Source organism: Zonotrichia leucophrys, chromosome 12 (genome assembly GCF_028769735.1).
Source record: "Zonotrichia leucophrys gambelii isolate GWCS_2022_RI chromosome 12, RI_Zleu_2.0, whole genome shotgun sequence".
In the NCBI taxonomy this organism is placed as follows: Eukaryota; Metazoa; Chordata; class Aves; order Passeriformes; family Passerellidae; genus Zonotrichia; species Zonotrichia leucophrys.
The window spans coordinates 18,620,796-18,641,287 of NC_088182.1; the positions used below are offsets into that span (position 1 = coordinate 18,620,796).

Sequence of the window (20,492 nt, forward strand, 5' to 3'; positions counted from 1 at the left end):
TAGCTTCTCCTCCAAACAAGCAGGAAATATTATTATTTTTGTTATTATTATTATTATGCAGGAAATACATATAATTTAATACACACCCAGAAAATGCTGCACACTGTGCAAATCACACCATGAGCTAATATAAGTCATAGCTCAGTTCTGTGATTAGATCTCTGCTGTGAGAAAGTGCTATTTATTCTGCTGCAAATATGAAGAAAGGATTGGTGTGAGATGCTCCTTGGGATGATATTTGAGGGGAATATTCAAGCCCACAGCACCCTGCAGAGCCCAGGGAGGGCAGGGCCTGGCTGGATGTGCCAGCAGCACCAGGGAATAGCTGCTGATTGCTGTGAGGAACTGGAGATTAATAGAACGTGTTTCTGTCTCTCATTTTCACTAAAAGCAGCTCCTCTGGGGTATCATCACCGAGGAGGTCCCAGAAGGGATGGCCAGGAGGAACTGGGCACATGAGCTGTTTGTCAGTAGCCAGAACAATCCCACTGAGGAACAGAGGAGCTTTTCCGGGAGCAGTGGGACACTGAGGCCCTTTTGTCTGGGCTGTTTACTTCCCTCTCTTTTGTTCCATCACCGTGCCCCAAACAAGGCACACATTTGCATGCCAAGTGATTTCACTGTTTGGAAGCCTTGTTTGCCTTCCCTTCGGGACAACCAGGATGAGCCCCAGCACTGCAGGGGCCGTGTCTGCCCTGGACATGGATTTTCCATTTTGTGCACCAGCATCACCTCTTGTCACCACTGCAGTGACACTGCCCTCCCCACTCACACAGGTTGGGCTGTCTGGAGCTGCTTGCCTGGGCTCTTCCTCCCCTCTGGGTGTGGATGAGAACTTCATCACTTATCTCTTCCCCTTGCAATAAAACAGATTCCATTCGCAGCACATCACTGCACCCACCCGAGCTCAACTCCCTGCACAGATTTACTCATTTGCTGATTTTCTTTTTCCCTGAAAACCTTTTTGCTCTGCCCTGCTTGCAAGAACCCACAGCAGCTCTCCCTGCCTGCAGCCCTGTGTGTCTGGACCCATGACAGTGCCCCATGGAACACAAACTCTTGGGTCCTCCTAACCCACAACAGGAAGGTGCAAGGAGAAGTTCTGCCTCCTTCCAAAATTTCTTCCCATTTCAGGACTGTTTTTGCCAAACCCAGCATCACTAGTGGCCACAATGGATGCCTTGGACCTGGTTGTTGCTGCCTGTAAATCAGGGAAAACATTTTGCATCTCTTCTAGGAGGAAATCTTTAATTCCAACAGCCACAACCACTGACTCAGAGATGATGCTGTGGCTTTTGGGAGCTGGAGGCAGCTGAAGGTGGGTCCCCTGAACTGCAGGGTCAGCAGAAAGGCTCTGCTCAGCTGCTGGGGCTGCAGGGGAGCTGCTGATGCAGGAAGGTTTGCAGCAAGGCAGCCTGGAACACCAAGACAGACACACAGCTTTGGTTCTGCTGACTGCACACAGGAGCAGGGAGCTGCTGCAGGGCAGGGAAAACAGTTGGAGGAATCAATATCACAGAAACACTGGGAAAAATTCACCAAGTTTGTCAAAGTCCTCAACTTGATCACTGCCAAGAACATGCCACCCATTTTAGGGATAATAATAGGATTCTCCTAATTGTTTTGATTCCTAAGGGAATCCAGAGAATGGAGAGCAGTTAGATATCCCCAAAAACCCCAGTGCTGGGGGGTGGGGAGGGAAGGAAAGGCAGAATAGAATCACAGAATCATTTAGGTTGGAAAAGCCCTCAAAGATCATCGAGCCCAACCATTCCTCAGCACTGCCAAGGCCACCACTGATCCATGTCCCCAAGTGCCACATCCACAGATCTAAACCCCTCCACGGATGGGGGCTCCAGCACTGCCCTGGCAGCCTGTTCCAACCCCTTCAGTGAAGAAATTTTTCCTGATATCCAACCTAAAACCTCCCTGGCACAGCTTGAGGCCATTTCTGAGGAACGGGAGGTTTTTAATCTATTTTCTAATTTTCACACTGGAAACAAAGCTGCTGCAGGCAAAGATACCACAAGGGACATAAATCACTCCAAGTATTTAAAAATGCTGGAGCTGAGGTTCCTTTACAAGTTGGAGGTGGTGTGTTACTTTTAAATGCTATTAATAGAAAGGCAGGGCTCAATTTGGAGCCTCACACTCCATCACTCTCTCCCCCCTCTGGAGATCCACTCCTGCTTGGCAGCAGGGCCTGCAGGAGGATAAGCAGAGCTTGGTGGCTACAAGCAATGAGAGGAGCCCAGAGCAAAGCAGCAGCCAGGACAATGGATCTGGTTTGGATCTGGATAAAGCTGAGTGCCCTGGATGGCAGCATCCCCTCAGCCACGGTGTGTGAGGTGATCAGTGCTGCCCCTGTGCCCAGGCCCAGCCCAAGTGAGCTCAGCACAACATCCCTGCCACAGGGAACCTGCCCTGCTGCAGCCCTCAAGGGGGAGGAACACGATTTGCCTGGATTTTTGAAGCTTTTACCACGATGAAATGGTCCCAAAGCAGGATCTGACAGCATTTCTGTCCTGATGTATGTTACATTTGTAGGTCATCTGACAAAAGGAAAATGTGACTGCTGGAGCCAGCCTGGTTTGGGTTGTCAGTGCAGTCCCAGACCTATTTTTAACTTAGGTAGCACTCCCCTTATACAACAGCTATTACCAATTAAGGATTGCAAGGAGTTGTACAAAAAGATGGAGTTTAAATTTTTCTCTGAAAAAGCATTCTGGCTTTTTGGACTACTTGGAGCATCTTTAACTCTTCAACCTGCAACAAGCCAATATTTTGACTTAGGAGGTTTTAATAAAATATCTTCACCACTATTTTCTTCCCAGCCTTTGCTGCATTCTCTTCCATTCCCTTTGAAACCTCCTTTGCTGATTTTTCACAAACATTCCTAAGGAAATGCAAACCCTGGTGTTTCCTGGGAGCTGACAGCAGTGACATGCACATGCCAGTCCTTCTGGGGAAAAAAGCCAGCCTGGACTTGGCATTTTGGTAAAGGGCATCTCCCCTCACCCCCAAAGGCTGGAGGGTTTGGGATCCTTGGCAGAGCCCCCCAGCACCCTCCAGGCTGCAGCTTCTGAGAGACTCCTGGGATGTCTCCAGGCCACCACCGGGCTCCCTGTGCTGTGACTCAGACTTGGACAATGATCAAAGGGAACTCAGAAAGCTTCCAATTCCCCTCTGCAGGGCACGGAGCCAGAGGCACAATTAAAATGTGACTGCTCCAGGGGCTGCCCATCAGCTGCATCCAAATACAGGAGAGACTGGAGAGGGAAAGAAAAGCCTGGCAAACTCTGAGTGCTCCAGGGACCCAGCTAAAGAGCAGCAACCCCCAGCACAGGCACCTCAGTTCCAAAAAATCCCCACCAAGATGTCTGTGGAAGGTTAAAATCTGTGCAAGAGTGAGGAAGGGAGAAGCTGAGGGCTCTCAGATGGTTCCTGGGTGAGAGGGAAGGGGGGTGGAGAAATGGAAAGTTTTAGGAAGCCTGGAGAATTGATGTCATGAGGACTGCAGAGAGGCAGGGGAAAGGTGGGAAAAGATGGAGGAAAGGTGGAGGAAAGGCAGGAAGGGAAAAGGCAGGGGAGATGTAGGGGAAAGTGGGAAAAGGGAGGGAAAAGGGAGGGAGGGGAAAAGGAGGAAGGGGAAAAGGAGGGAAAGGCAGGAAGGGGAAAGGTGGGCAAAGGGAAGGAAAAGGGAGGAAAAAGGCAGGGGAAAAGGCAGGCACACACACAAGGAACTGCCTGGTCTGAAACCCAGTTTAACCCAGTTCCAGCACTGGTCCAGGGAGGCATCACAGCCCCACAGATTGATGCAGGGTTTGGCTCAGCCGTGCCCAAGTCCCACAGCTTACCTCAGGGAAAGCAGAGGGGTACCAGGCACACCAGAAGTGTGGATTTCAGGCATGTGAGCAATGAACACCTGCACAAAGACTCCTTCAGACACAGGGAACAATTAATGACATGGCAAGGAAGGCTCCCACCAGTTTAGCAGGTATTTGGTGTATTTTCATTGAAATTTCTCAACTTGGAATCACTTCCCTGAGCACAGAGAAATCCTCTGATGGCTTTTAAGGCCTTTTTGCTACTTTGTGTGTTTATTTGAAGGTTTGCTCCTGATAATTTTTCTGCTGACTGTGGGAATACTGCAATGTGTGCTGTTTGCAGGCTGTGCTTGCAGAGGGGGTGGATTTGGGAGGTGGGGGAAGCTCTCAGCTGCTCTGCAGCTGCAGCAGCCTGGCCAAAGGATCCTCTGGAGAGGGAGCTGCTCCAGGGGCACATGACTCAGCCCTGCTCTGGATGAAGTCACTGTCGAGTGAAAGCAAACTCTATTTGTTTCTACCAACATATATGGTGAACTCCAAATGCAAGTTCAAGGCAGAGCTCCAGTAATTCTCCCCACCCACTTTGCTTTTGTTTTGTTTGGGATGCTGCAAAGGAGCTCGGTTTAAGTGACAGCAAGGAGATGCACAAAGCCACTGACATCACTGCCCAGCACTGTGCAAAAGCACTTCCCTGCTCTCATGAACCAGAACTTCAAGGATTTTCCCCTTACTCCTGTTCCTGAGGTCTGTAATTAGTATGCAGCCATCACCTCCAGGAATGTGGCATTATAGGATTGTATACAAGTTCTTCCCCCTTCATTAAATCTGTTTTTAAATAATGAATTTAATTATGTAGTGACCCATGGCCAGGGAGTTCTTTTACACCTTTTTAATGCTGCCTTCCCCTTAGAGAGAGCAGCAGCATGCTCTGTGCCAGTCACCCAACACATCTGAAACCACCTCACACAACCCCAGAGCAGAGTCCACGCTGGCAGCACCAGGAATGAGGAACAAAGCCTCTCAAAGCACATTCTTTGTAACAAAGAGTTAACCCAAAGGACAGCCCTGACACAGATCACTTCAAGCCTGTGTGCTGCCTCTGGAACAGCATCTAAATTAAGGCTGGCAATTCCTTTCATGGCTTCAAATGCTACACATTTTTCTAGGATAAGAGAGTGGGAGAGAGGATGAGCACAGAGGTGCAGGTGCCCTGCAGAGTGCAATATCAGAGTGGCTTCAAGCAGCTTCTGACACTCAGATACTCTGATATTCCAGGGTGGCAGCAGTCAGCTGCTCCTAACAAGCCAATTGATGAAAGCATTTTCATTTTTAATCAACACTGAAACATCCTCATGGGAGTGAATCATACACCAAAATACAGACCTATTTTACCCAGAGATGGGCTCAAGCACATGAATCACCCTATCCTGAAGCAGGGTGCTGGAACTGTGAGTCCCAGCTGAAGGGTGGCAGAAACAATTCCAGCTAATCCCTGGCTTCAAAGAGGCAGCCACCTCTCCCTTTGCTTATTCCACTGGGGTGGCTCATTACAAATGGCCCTAATTGCTCTGGAAGGGACTCGTGCCTCCTTTAGAGAGACCAAACCCATGAAAGAAAAATTGAAAATGACAGGAAATAATTTAAAAACAGTTTTGTTTGCCAAACAAGGCATTCCAATCAAACAGCCTTTACAAACTTGGCACTTGCTTTATGTTTTTTGAAATCCTCCTGTTATAGCCAGAAGACAGAAGACATTCTGGGAGGGAAAATCTGCAGATTACAGCTGCCCACGGTGCCAGTCACACATTTCCTCACCTTCTGCTTGATCTTTAATGCAATGCTAATGGTAACAATTTCTAGCCTGGGCTATTACCCACCAGCTGGCAGCAGCACAGCACGGAGCTTCCCCCCCTGGCTAAGGAAAATCTCCACTTTCACATGCTAAACCTGGACTCACACGGGTTTATAATAATCCTGGAAGTAAAGCATGAGACGCTCATCCTGCCAAGCCCGCAGGAACCTGACAGTGATTTGCTCATCTTACACTTTAATCTGCCACAGAAACACATCTCAGCACCTCAGTGCTTGTATTCAGAGGGCATCAAAAGCCGCCCTCAAGTGAGGGGCTCTGACCAAAGTGCACTCGGTGCTACTGGCAACTGAAGAGCACTGAAATCTCATTTTCATGAATCACTGAATTACCAAACATTTCCTGGAGCAGGTTTCTACCCCAGTCCCCTGAGTTTGCTTTGTGCAATTTGCTGACACTTGGATAAATCAGTTTAGCTGCTGGTTTACAAACACTGGAGGCAAAATTTACAAATTACTGGAGGCACAGGCTCTGTTACCTTGCAGTAACTTCACTTTGTGAACATACATGGGATGGGCAAAGTCCTGGTTGCTGCAGGTGCTGCCAAATTCAAGGAACAAGTGTGTTTGGGAAACTTCTCCCAATTTCCCCCTCCCCTGGCTGTGCTGAGAGAACCAACTCCAGAGAGGCTCTTTGTGTACACGTGGTGTCTGCCCTTACCTGGCATTTCTTTGGGAGTGCCACATGCCCAGCTTGCTATTTTGGAGCTGGATTTTTTACCCTGTATACATAAATAAACTTGAAAACCTGTCCTAGTTCTCCTTTCTGCCATCACCCAGGCTCAGTGTTTGCTTGCAGTGCCCCAGCTGGCACTGCAGCCACAGCCAGGGAGGGGGAAGGGATCATTTTCCTTGTCCTCCATCTCTCCCAGCCCACAAACCCCAGTGGGGCCACCACAAACCCCAACACATGCTACACAGAATTCTCTTCAAGCCCATGGATTGAATTTCCATGGAAGTGCACCCCAGGGCAAGATAAGATTTTACCAGAAATCAGAATTATCTAGGCCAGGCAGCAGACTCAGAATCACTGAATTCTGGCTGGAAAAGCCCTCAAAGATCGTGGAGTCCAACCATTCCCTCAGCACTGCCCTGACCCATGTCCCCAGGTGCCACATCCGTGTGTTTTCTGAACATTTCCAGCAATGGGGACTCCAGCACTGCCCTGTTCCAGTGCCTGTCCACCTTTTCCATGAAGGAATTTTCCCAATATCCACCCTGAGGGTCCTCTGCTCCTGTCCCTGTTCCCTGGAGCACAGCCCAAACTCCCCTGGCTGTCCCCTCCTGTCAGGAGCTGTGCAGAGCCACAAGGGCCCCCTGAGCCTCCTTTGCTCCAGGCTGAGCCCCTTTCCCAACTCCCTCAGCCACTCCTGGGGCTCCAAAACCCTTCCACAGCTCCGTTCCCTTCTCTGGACATGAACCCACAAGAATTCCCTGAATAATAAAAGCTGGAAAACACAGCTGGACATCCCACCATGGAGCAGCAAGTCACAGCTTCCAAAGCAACCAGGAACATTTTCCACAGCTCTGAGCAGTGACTGCAACTGAAAATCAGAGTCAGGCAGTGCACAGAAGGAAAGAGCATGGTCACTCCATGGAAATGTTACCCAAGTCCTGCTTTGGTTATCTGTTACTTCATTTTATACACAAAAATAGGAAATATATACACAGGGCACACACAAATCCTCCCCATTGCCCCTGGGCTCTTTTCCAAGAGCATTTAAAACAATTTACAATCACTAATAAAAAGTAAATGAAAGTCTCCAGAAAGTTTTTTTCTTTTTTTTTCAGATGAACTTCCTTGCATTTAAAGTTTGTTATTCTGCAGCACCTGCTTTTCACACTTGTTTGTGCTTTAACCAACAAATTATTTTGTTTCAAACATGAGGAAGTTACAACTTTCCTTCAATTTTCTTTTCTTCTCAAAAAGATGAGAACAAAGTGCCTCTATGTGATGCTGAAGTGCTTAAGGCCTGGTTTTAGTGCTGCGCATGCAGACAGAAGATTCAAGCACATCCAGGCTGTGATGGCAAGTAAATTAATTCTCTGGAAGGAAATAAATGGGCAGCCCTATTGCAAGGGTTTCCATTAGGAGATGTAGAATAAGTCCCCAGTAAATTCATTTGCCACAAAGCTGGGATTTCGCCAGGAACCCAAGACAGAAGGCTCGAGTTCAGTATTTATTTGTGTCAAAACAGTCTGGCTCCATTCCTATTATTTTATATGGTTTCTCAGCAAGGAAAACATCACAATGGGCTGGGACTAGGTTGGGAATTTTTTGGCTTGGCAGTGGAATCTGTGAAAAACTCCAAGGAGAGGAGAATAAAGCTATCTTTTGAAACTTCACAAGCCAATGGTCACAGATGAGGGTCCCATGTTGCTCAATGCAGAAAGTGTGGGGCACCCCCCAAACCTTGAAAAAGATTGGAACAGTTCCCTTTTCCAGCCTTCAGTCGCTGCATGAAAAATTCAACTGCAATTAGCATTTAGTACAAAGCACTTTCTGTAGGCTGACAATAGGTAGCCAGGGCAGAAAGTGTACGTAAGGAGAACGGAATCCTGGTTTAGAGAATCACACGGGTTTTGTTCACAGCCAAGGGATCCCCACTTTCCCCCCAGAAAATTCAGACCCATCCAATTTCCTCTGCTCAGCACCATAAATCAGGAGCAAGGAAAACGAAGTGTAGATTAAAAAGCATCAGGGTAAGTTCAGGGACATGTTAAATGGAATTGCTTATTTTGCTGTTCCATTAAATAGGCAAGCTCAATGCATCTGACACCCAGACCTATTCTTTAGGATCACCATTCACCATCAATCATTTAAGCTGGGTGTCAGACCTGTCTAAGTGAAGTGCCCACTGCTCTGAATGACTCTGATGTGCACTTTGTGCTGGGAGGGAGAGGAAAGATGAACTGTTATATTGCTAAATATCTCAGGGAAATAAAGGGTTTTCTCTGCGTTCCATAAATTCCCATGACATTTCAATTAATCTGCCAGTGTCGTGTACAGTGTGGACACTCCAGCACGAGCCACTGTGCCTAAGGATAAAACAGCAGGGAGGAAAAAGTCCTGAGTCTTAGGTGATGTGACCTAAAGTAGAGGTTAAAACCAAACAGCACCCTCACCTTCACATCTGCATGCACAGAGACAACAGCAGCTGATAATTAAAGCAATAAAGAAAAAAAAAAAAAAGAAAGAAGCAGCTTTACAATCTTTGTCACAAGTTCTCATTAATTGCCTACCACTCCCTTCTCCCAGGGAGCACAACGGCGAGGAAAAACCCTGGTGGCATCATGTGCTGAAGAGCATTGCAGAGTTAACGTTTTCTTACCTTTTATAGAAACCATGGAGAGGCTGGAGACATAAAAACTGCCAGTAATCCAAGCAGAAGGCCTTTAACTTCAGCATTTTCCAGCACTCCCGCCGCCGCCACCGCGGTCTGCAGCGGGCTTTTAGCGACACAAGACTTTTTTGTCGGGGTTTGAATGAGTCAGGCGCGGTGTCCGTGCCCCATGGCGGGGCTGCGGCATCGCCCGAGCCGGGGCAGCCCCGGCGCCGCTCAGCACCTGCAGCCCCCGTGCCCCGCTCGTACAAAGCGCCGCCCGCACAAAGGACACCAGTGCATGGGCGCCCTGGGATCCCGCTGGCCGCGGTCTCACCCACAGCCCCCGGTCCTACCGGGATCACTGCTGTTACACAGAAATCCCACTGCTGCTTGCGGCTGCTTTAGGCCGTTCTGAGAGCCCCCCCGGACTAACAGCGTGGAGAAATCCCAGCTGCGGGCTTTGATGGAGCCTTGGAAAGCATCCTCAGAGCTCCCAGAACTTCGGAAAATGCAGGCAATTATCTCGATGGGCTGTGACACCAGTGCCCGGTACCCAGAGCAGAGCTGTGATCTCAGCACACGGGGCTGCAGGCGTTTGCCCTTTTCCCTGGTTTTCCCCTTTCCCACCCCCCCCGGTTAATCAGCGCCTCCTGTACCAGCACATCAGCTCCATTGTCTGCGGCACCTCGGGAGCTGGGGGCTTCTCGTGAGGGGAGGGGAAAGGAGCGGAGAAAAAAGGAAAAAAGCAGAAGAAGAGGAAAAAAAAAAAAAAAAAAAAAAAAAAAAAAAGAAGAAGAAGGCAGGCAGGAGCTCAGACCCTCCCGCTCGCACACCAGATTGTGCTTATCTGCTTCCCAACGCGCTTTGCCAGGGAGCGCAGGGGGAGGATGAACCAACCCCGAAGCGCGGGGCGGCAGCGGGACAGCCCCCGGGGCGCGGGCACGGACGGACGGACAGAAGGACAGACGGACAGACAGGCAGCCTGCCGGCGGGCACGGACAGCCCCTCCGGGAATCCCGGCCGAGCATCCCGGGGGATCCCGGCAGCCGCAGCCGCTCCGGAGCCACCCCCGAGGCGCGGGCTGGGACTGCCCGGGCTGGGATGGCAGAGCCGCAGCGTTTGCTACCGAAACCTCTGCCGGGCAGATAAACGGGGGCTGCTTTTGTTCTGAGAGAACAGGAGCACAAATCTTTAACAGTTTCTATATTTTACCATGGCCCAATTCTACCAACTCCCTCCCCTCCTCCTCCTTCTTTCCTCTCTATCCCAACGTGAACTGCCACGGGTGAGAAACCTGGAATGGAATCACACAGGGCAGGGTTAGATTAGAGATTAGGTGGGAATTCCTCCTGTGAGGGTGGGCAGGCCCTGGCACAGGATTCCCAGAGCAGCTGTGGCTGCCCCTGGATCCCTGGAAGTGTCCAAGGCCAGGCTGGACAGGGCTGGGAGCCACCTGGAATAGTGGGAGGTGGCTTTAGGGGCTGGGCTTTAAGGTCTTTCCCCGAGATCCACCCTAACCATCCCCCGACAGAGCTCCAGCCCTTCCCTGGGTGCTGTCCCTGGTCAGAAACCAGATCTGTGCCCATCCCTCCCCTTCTCCAGGCTCACGGGATACTCTGAGTTAACAACAGCACAGAACTGCTCCATTGCAACACACAGGACTGGCACACAACAACTTCAACAGCAATTTATCTTTTTTTTTTTTTTTAATGAAATTGTTGCTGTTGTTAAATAAGAAGTGTCCTGAGGGAGACCAATGCTGGTGTGCAGTTTGCTCTAAGTTTACTCTTCCAGCAGCTACAATTTGGCTGTTTCTGATTCTGTTTCATTTCTGAAAATCCCTCACAGGAAACATTTAAGCTACATCTTGCACTGCTGTCAAACAGGTACAGAGGGACTTGAGAGTTCAACAGTCACAACAACAAAACCAAAGGCAGAATCTGACAAAATGCTTCAAAACCACTCTGGCACTTGGACAAATGTTTAAAACAAAACCAACAAACAACCAACCAAACAAAAAACCCAAACAAACCATAAAACACCCCCACAATCCCATCCCCAAAATGCCACAAGAATTTTAACACTGTTTCAAAAATATGCAGAGAAAACCAAAGCCCTAAGCCTCAACCTGAGGCCCTTTCCCATGTGGACCTATCTAGTTCCCCAAGTGCCTGGATAATAAGCTATATTTAGGGATCTATATAAGCTATATTTAGGGGTTCTGGTTTTCCTCATTGTCACTGTGCAGTTACAGAAGTGCCTTGAATCTTCTTAGAAAATTGCCTTGTGTAAGTTTAATTAAATGAAATTATAAATATGTGAGTAAGAACTGGCAGTTTCTTTAGTGCAGCAAAGAAATCAGGGGGTTATGCTTAAACACGGTCACACTTTGTGTGGTATTTCCCTAAAAACACCTTATACAGGACAGGGAAGGTGGTGGGAATGACCAGATCATGAGAAAAGCAACCTGGAATGAAAAAATATATTTAACTGGGGCCTTTCAAAAATATATTTTCCTGTGAAGATTCTCTTTCAAGTACCCCTTTCTGTCCTTTCCTTGTGCTGCCTGCACTTATTTGCTGGGATTTCTTTCAGAGCTGCACCAGAGCTGGTGAATCCTGAGCAAACACAACTGGTTATCTGTGAGAAGCAACATCCCCCAACAACACAAAACACTGCCCAAATCCAAGCCCATTTATCATCCTGGACTCATATTCCCCTGGGCTTCATTAGCTTGGCAATTTTCAAGTCACTGATGCCATCACGGTGAGGATATTTAGATTTTCTTATCAAAACTCTTTCATCCCAGCTTTTCATCCCCTGTTCTCCAGGGTGGTTTTATCTAAAGAGGAACTGAGGGAAGGCCCTGGAGACTCAGTGGCTGCTGGTGAGCCCCAAGCTCCTGGCACTGCCTCCTGCCCTGGGTTTGGTACTGACAAGATGGCAATGGGAAATCCTTTTTCCTTTGTCTTCACAAAAGAACAGCACAAGAAAAAAAAAAAAAAAAAAAAAGAAAGAAGAAAAGAAAATGAGTTTTCCCTTTTGTAACATTTTTGTGTCTGGATTTTTTTACATTCCAAGGAAAAAAGAAGGAAAAAAGAAAGAAAGAAAAAAGGCTACATCCCATAATCAAGGCCAGCTATTTCCAGGATCAAGGGAAAAAGGGAATACCAGCCCAAGACAAGTAAGCTCAGGAGACGCCAGCCAAAGACTAGATCCTGAAATGAGACTTTTCAGGAAACTTCCCCTTTGTCTGTTCACATTGCAAAGCAATTTCTTTCTCAACATCATATCCTTTCCAGAAAAAAAAAAAATCCTATTTATCACCCTAATTATCTATTTCTAAGCAGTGGGCTGGAGCACAGGAGCCATGTACCCATGGATTTCCTGACAGCATCCAGCCACGATTATCCCACCCTGCAGAGAAAATGCTAATGAGGACTTTTGCAAATGAAAAGCCCCACGCTCTCAACACGTTCTTCATTTTCACTTGTCTTCCAGAGGAAAACAACAAAGGAAATTAAGCTTCACCTCACGCTCAGCCGGGATGCAGAACTGGTTCTTTCAGAAAGGCATTTACCGAAACCTTTGACTTGGAATTCCCAGGCCCAAGACAAGCAGGGATTTTTGGATGTGATGCAGCCCCAGCACTGGAGCTGTAAGCAGTTTGCTGAGAATTTCTGCAGTCACTCAGAGTTCAGCCTCTGACAAGGCTTTCAAAAACAGCCCCTAAAAAAGGGCCAAGTGGAAATCGAACGTTGCGCCACCTCCTTTTTTAGGGGTGGTTTTCTTGCCAACCCCTGGAGCTCTGAGGCTGAAGGAAAACAATCCACTGAGGGATAAAATAACCCCAGCATGAAACCAGTGCCTGCTGGAGTTCCTGGGGTACTGCTTTCAAAAGTTGGGCAGACCAGGAAAATTGACTTGTCTGGTGACAACCTTTCACAAAGTACTAATATTGAACTGCTGTTATTTACTTAGTTCAACTTTTAGAGTGATACGCCAGGAACAATCCTGAAAAATATTTCACTTCCCCAGATAAACAGCATATCCCCCTATTTAGGTGGAGCACAGAGATTGCAGTAGTTCAATTGTTTTCCACAAGTCTTTCAAGGGTGAAATGCTCAACTGGCCACACACAAAAATTCATGGTAGCCACTTGTGTGTTGTGGAGTTCAGGAATCTCACGGGACCCAGCCAGTGTGGATCCCATATTCATCCATGATACCCTGCACACACCACAATAAAAATTGAGGGAGTACAGAGCAGGGCTACAAACCCAGGGTTTGGGCTAGCAAAGAGATGCTGAAGTTCCTCCTGGAAGGTTGGAAGGCCTTGCTGCTCACAGGACACCACAGCACACAAAACAAAGTGCATTCAGTGGCCTCCACGCCAAAGCTGGGGGGAAATTCCTGGGCTGCACAAAGAATGAGGCAAATGTTCTTGTTCAAGGCTCTGACAAAGCAGATGTCCCTCCCTGCCCCTTGCAGGCATTCCTGGTACCACCCCTGGAGCATCCCTGCCCCACCAGGACAGGTGGGAGAGCTCACACAGAGCCCTCGGGCTTGGGGACACCCTGTGACACCCTGAGGTGTTGGTGACAAGCTCTGCAGGGATGCCCAGAGAGTCAGGACATAAATCCAGGTCTCTTCCTTCCATATTGACTTGAAGGGCAGCTCTGCTGCCTAGAAACCTTCCAGAAACTCAAAACAAAGTTCTCTGGCTGCAGACAGCTCTCAGAGTTCTGCACTCCCCCGCAGATGAATTCTCATCACCATTTATAAAATAACCTTTATTTTTGGTTATTAAGCCACTCAGCTGCCAAAGTATCCATGCAGAAGGGTAGGAAGAACTTTGCTGTTCTCTTAATTCTCTTTATCCTTACTGTCCCATCTGCACATCTGTTCCCTGGGCTCACACAACCACTGGCTGATCAATTTGATACAGAAGATGACAAATCCGCCCCAAATATCTGCTGAGCTAATTTAATAAATTTCCAGCTAATTTGGAACAGGCCTGGCAATTCACCCCTCCAGAAGGGCCACGTTAAATTTTAGATACTAGGAAACAAAATATGTTTAGATGCCAGCTGAAAGCTGACAGAGGCCAACTCAAAATATCCAGAATAAATCCTGTCAGGCTATGAAAGAAATTGTGCCAACCAACATATACACAGATATAATATGCCAATTTTTACATATTTTCCTCTTTATAATGGACAGAAGCAAGATATTTACATTAACCTTTACTTTTTCCAGCACTGAGTGGTTCACTGAGGGGAAATGTCCCTTGTGATGGGAACAGGAAATTTGTGAGCAGGTAAAATGCAAAAAGAATACCTTGACTAGGAAAAACCTGACAGGACATGGGGCCATGTTAATTGGTACATCCCATTTTCTGGGCTGTTCAAAGGCCAATTTGCTCAACAGGCTCATGAGAACACAACCAGGAACAAGAAGCCCTCCATTATCTTTCATTGTACTTAATAAATAATGGCCTTAATTCTGTGTAATTACAGCTCCAGAGCAGGCTTATTTGACCTGCTGAAGTGGACTGGGTATCACGTGCTCGTCCCTCTATAATTATTTAACACTAAGAAAAATTCTCAGTTTTATCTGATAAAATCTCAACAGTTTTCTTCAGTTCCTCCTCTGTGATTGTTTCGCTCCAGATTTTTAAAACTTCATAAAATTATTCAATTTGTAGTTAAAGAGTGGAATTTTTACATCCTTGTCTGGAATTATTTCAGCCCAGTCCTCAACATTCAGAAGGATTTACTGCATGCATCTAATTCTTCCATATTTCTCACTGATACCCTCCTCCCATGGAAAAAAATACTCCATGGAAGGAAAATCATTGTAATAAAATCTATTTCCAGCCTGCAATAAAGGTGGCAGCAATACCTGGCTCTGGTAAATCACACCCCAGCATCACGGTGCTGTTGTTAAAACAGATTTGCAGAGGAGCAGAGCAGGGGGAAGTTGGGATTTTTCCTGCATTGTCCTGCCAGACAAAGGCCCAGTGTTCCCATCACACTGGCAATGGGACAGAAGTACAGTGGGCACTGAACGTGGTGCTGTGCTGCTGTGGGAGGACAAAGGGAATATCACAGCACAGGGGGAGGCTGCTAGGAAATGGCAACACGGCAAATGCTTCACTTGCAGAACACTTTACACTGGGTAAGAATGGAAGATTAATTACAGAGGGGCCTTAATTTGAATAAGGTTAAACAGAGCAGCTCCCACCGTTGTGTTCAAGCAAGGTTCAAATGACATCATGTGGGAAAAAGTCACATCCTCAATCCAGAGCATCTCCAAAGGAAGACTTGTACCAAACCAGCTGCTGATTTGAGGGAGGGACCCTGCCTCAGCTTTATCAAAGGAATTCTGTGCCTTTGATGCACTTTTCAGTGTGTATGGATGAGAATAAAAGATGCAAGGTACCCATTTGATATGCAGTGTTAACAGGGCCAAACATTTCTTTCTAAATGGAGTGATCAAAGTAAAACCCCAGCTCTGGCAGTGCCTCCTGTGACAGAGCTCCCTGAAGGGTGGGTGCTTTTATCAGAATGCTGAGCGACAGAAACACCAGTGACATCTCCACACAACTGTCCCCAAGGCAGCACAGACCTGCCAGGACAGGACAGGTCAGAGATTGGCAGCAGGAAGGTTGTAAAAATCTGAGAGAGAGGTGGTTTGTGCACAGACACACCTTCTGTCCCTCCCCTTGGTGCTCCTCCCAGAACAAACCCAGGCTTGCAAGCTACAGCTGAATTTCTAGTGGAAATCCTGGAAAAGAGCAAATTATCCACTCTTAGGAGTATCCAGCCATCAGGTCAGTGCCTTTGCTGGCTGGGCAGAGCAAGGTGAAGCTGAGATGAGCAGCTGGTGAGAACAGGGCATTTCTGTCAGCTCAAACCTACAGCTAGCAGCTAGGATTGCTACAGTACCTGAGTGGGTCAGTTGAGACGCTGCTTCCTGTCTCCAGGGAAGTCCTGAGGTGACAGCAAAAGAATAAAATTATGAAGCATTAAAGCACAAACCAAATTAAAGCATGAACTATTCAAAAATTCTATGTCCTTAAATATCAATGACTTTACATTCTCTTCTTTCTTAGTGGCATTTCAGAGTGCTTAGCATGCCATTACACATGAGAGTAAATAAAAATACCCAACCAAAAACCCATCACCCTTTCCTAGATTAGAGAAGAAGGAATTAGAGAAACATTTGTCTGAATAAGCCACAATCTGATCAATTTTCAATATTCTAAAAGCACTCCATCCTTCTGAATCTGAGTGACTTTTACACTCTGGGGCTTTCTGCTCTCTGCCCAAAAAGGCACCTGTGGGGTTGTCCTGCAGAATTATTGCAGCACAGAGTTCAGGTAATTGTAGGAACTGAAGAAGTTTTCTAAGGATGCTGACTTCTGAGCAGCAATATTTAACATGCAGTGTGGTGTAATTACCCTTGCTCTCTCTGAGCATGACTCCAGGTTTATTATAACAACATCATATATATATATATATATATATATTTAACATGGGATTATATTTTGAGGGTGAAGCCAGTTTTTTTCACAGGCTGTAATAAAACATCAGCCAAAGCCCCATAATTTTTAAATGGTTACTTACACTCATCCATTTCTATCCTTTACACAAATGGCCTTTGCTCACAGAGCCATAAACATGTACAGTCCATGGAGGTTCATAAAATTCACATTAGAATTGCATTAATTATATTTACAGCGGCCATTCATAGATCAATGGCAAATCTTTACTTTGAATTCCAAGATTCCTAATTTGTTTACAGAAATGAACAGGGTGGTGTGAAGGGAGGAACCCACAAAAGCAGCAAGAATTAGCTGTACAGAAATGGAAACAAACCATATTGTCCAAATAGCTTTTAATTAAAGCACTAAAGCTTGAAAATAGATCTGGGGAGCTTCTGCCACACTGTAATTTGTTTGCTTCCCCAGCTCAGGTCTGTGGATGGCGCTGAATTTTGAGGGGGTGGCGCACATATGCCAACCTTGTGGCTGGGTGTTGGTTTAACCATGGAAAAGGGTGAACTTCATTTACTTATAATTCAGTTTCCTGCTTCCCTGTGTGTGCTGTGAGGTGCCAGCCTGCTCACTCAGTGGGGCTTTGCCTTGCTTTTAACCCAGACTCGCAGAAAAAATCTGCTGGGAGCAGTTTTGGCCCTTGGTGCTATGAATAAATGTTTCTCAGACAGTGTCTTTGTGCAGCAGGGGTGTGCTGTGCATACTGAGGAGATGCTAATTAGCAGTGATTAGCCCCAGCCCCAGCACAGCCCTGGTGACACTGAGCACTCCTGACCTGGGCACTCCTTGCACAACCCCCAGGAGCAGGATTACAGCTTCATTAGGAATCCTGGCTATCCTTCCTGAAGTCAGGCATCCCAGGTACTCCCCAGCACCCAAACCCTCAGTCAGGACAGGCACGTGTATTTCTAGCTACAAATATACCTATTTTAATATATAAAAATAATATATTAATATATAAATAATGTATTTTAATATATAATAAATAATGTATTATATAATATATATTATTATACATTAAGGAATACTATATAATATATTAATATATAGGAATATTATATCTATTAAAATATATATAAATACACCTGAGAGCACAGCTCTCAGCAAAAATACCACTCTTAGGGTCACAAACCACAGGCTCATCAAGGCTGGGAAAGCCCTCCAGGATGACTGTGTTCCCCTGGCACTGCCAGGTCCATCCCACCACATCCCCTCAGCACATCCAGATGTTTCCTGAGCACTTCCAGGGGTGCTGATGCCAGCACTGCCCTGGGCAGCCTGGGCCACTACTTGTCAAACCTTTCAGGGATGAAATATTTCCTAACATCCAACCTAAACCTCCCCTGCTGCAACTTCTATATGTTTTTTTTTGGGTGAAGATCAGATATAGGAACAGTGGCAAAGACAGGAGAAGCTTCTGGAGCTGATGTGGAGAAATTCCCTGGATGAGACAGATCCCCACACTGTGGGGAGGAAGATGGAAAACAGGCCCTACACAGGAGGGCTACACCCCCACAATTGTTATAGCCCAGCCTTTGTACCTGGCCACCCAACCCAGACTCTGCCTGGCACTGTGGAAAACCTCAGGAGCAGTGTGACAACATGAAAACCAACATTTAGTGGCCACAAACCCTCCCAGCAGAAACAGGAGAAATCAAATTTAAATTCTACCAAAAGATCTGGATTTAGGGTACAGAAAGTTAGTTAATTCTTATTGAATTTACAGAATAGTATAATCACATCATCACTCCCCTTCTTTCTTCCCAGCTAAAATCCCATTTAAGTCTTTTGGTTTCTTTCCAAACTGCTCAAAGATGAAAATTAATTAAAAACATAAAAATAACCCAGATTCTGAACACAATGTCATTAAAGCTGCAGCAAACCAAACATCTCATTGCACACGGGGTCACTTCAGGAATGATAAAAATATATCTCATTTAGGTTACTTCAAAATAAGGTTTGTTAGTTTTGTTCTTAACAAATTGACTGGATGGGAAAATAAAATACTGCTGTGAACAAAGTGAGCTGGAAACTCCTGTTTACTCCTAATGAGCACTGGCTCAGGACATTTGTAGCCCAGAAAGAAGCACAGACAATATCTAATGATGAAGCCATTAAAAAGATATTGTTAAATATAACAGACTTGTCTATATATGTATAATTTCCATTGGTATTAATAAAGATAATTATAAAGATTCCCAAAGTACATTAAGTGCAGAACTGTGCCCAAGGCTTTGAGTGAAAATTGAGCTGAGACAGAGCACAGACTGCACAACTGCCTGGAATTCTCAGGGAATGCTCCAAACCACCCTGGGGGCTGTTTTGTATCTCCAGTTGGTTTCCATGGAGTTTGCAAGGTCCTTCCAGGTGTGCAGTGAAGGAATCTGCCCCAGTTCCACCGTGACTCAGCTGAACCATGAACATTCCTGCCATTTCAGGGAGAGGCAGAGGGCTGGTGGCAAGAACTGGAACTAAACTGGGCACACACAGGGATTATTCACTGCTAACGTGGCCAGCCTGGAACCTGAAGAATGTGTGCAATTGTTGGTAGTAACAACTGCTGTCAAGGCTAAAAGGATTACCCAAAGTATGGATATCCTCAGCTCCTGGGTGAGGAGCTTGCCCAGAGCTCCCAGCTGGGTCCATCAGCACAGGAATCCTGACCAGCCCACTTCTGCAGGAGAAAATACAAATATTTCCAAGAAACCACTGGTCTAAAATCCAGACAGTAGGCTTTGGGTATCCACAGACAAAAACTACAAACAATTCTAGTCAAGAGTTCTGTCCTGGAGCACAAAACCAGGCCACAGGTTCCAGCTCTTATTGGCACTGTGTGGTGAACAGAGAGCATTCCCAGCAACTGGCTGCCTAAAAGACCTTATTCCACAATGGTTTAGCAGATTGAAGGGAAACACACAATTAACTCTTGGCATCTTGAGCCATGATAAAAAGCTCTGGTTTATTTTGCTTCTTTTGTGATGAAAGAAACAAAAAATTTTTTGTAAATACAAAAATCAGTATGACTGCAGATTATTTTGGAAACAGTCCAAGATGGAGCTCCTTATATTGTGTGACATAGAGAGGGCAGGGGATGAACACTGCAGAAGTGAAAACCTCCAGAGGTGTTTAGCTCAGCAGTGACAGCAGACAAGGAGTGTTACTGATCTGGGGCTGCTACAGAGCCCCCCAGCTCCTGCCTCTCCATGTTCTGCAGGGACAGTGGGAACCACTGAGGGTTTGGAACACGTTCCTGTGATGCAGCAAGCCCCAGTGTGACAGAGCCACCCAGAAGTGTGCCCTGGCTGAGGTGGATGAACAGGGACAGTCACTGCACAGCCCAGCCCCGTGCCCACGCTGCAGCCTTGGGTTCACCTCTCCTGAGGGAGGGCAAAGTTCTGAGGAGGCTCTTGCTGGGCTGCGGGGATAATCCTGGGGGAGTCCCCACTCTGATGGCTCAGCCCAGCTGCCCGCCCTCCTCAGGGTCCCCTGGGCAGCCCCACCCTGCGGGCTCAATTTGCCTGGGTAATGCTGAGCTGGGGCAGCAAAGTCCCTTCCCATCAGTGCAGATGGCTGCAACTGCTTCATTAGCTGCTCACCAGAGGACAGAGGAGACCCCAGCACTACTCCCTTACCGCTGGCAGAGCCTACAAATAACCACACAGCACAAGCACACATCGTGCAAGCAGCCAGAAAAATATCCAATTTGAGAAAAGCCAAGATATTCTTCTGGCACGGAAACGCACAGTGGTGACAGATGAAATAATTGCAGTTGAAGCAAACCCCCAGCTTGATCCCAAATAAAGACTGCTTAAATATATCATCTTTTGGCTAAGAAGGGAGATTCACTTGGAGCATCAGAGTACAAAGATATGCTGTCTGCAGACAGCAGCTCAGAGGGGTGTGAGGGGAA

The 20,492-nt window shown here is 46.8% G+C and overlaps 1 protein-coding gene across 10 annotated transcripts in view; it reads right to left on the reverse strand.

The window, feature by feature from the left end:
* The window catches only part of IQSEC1 (IQ motif and Sec7 domain ArfGEF 1), a 297,702-nt gene that overhangs the window by 124,320 nt on the left and 152,890 nt on the right, over positions 1-20,492 (reverse strand). For 6 of the 10 annotated variants that reach the window (XM_064723787.1, XM_064723775.1, XM_064723779.1 and 3 more), the window contains one exon: positions 15,972-16,016. The exons of 3 other annotated variants lie outside the window; for them this stretch is intronic. In XM_064723787.1, coding sequence (XP_064579857.1) covers positions 15,972-16,016 — 45 coding nt within the window. Of the gene's footprint in view, positions 1-9,028; positions 9,654-15,971; positions 16,017-20,492 lie in introns of those variants that run through there. One more of the 10 variants, XM_064723782.1, reaches the window with a different exon arrangement.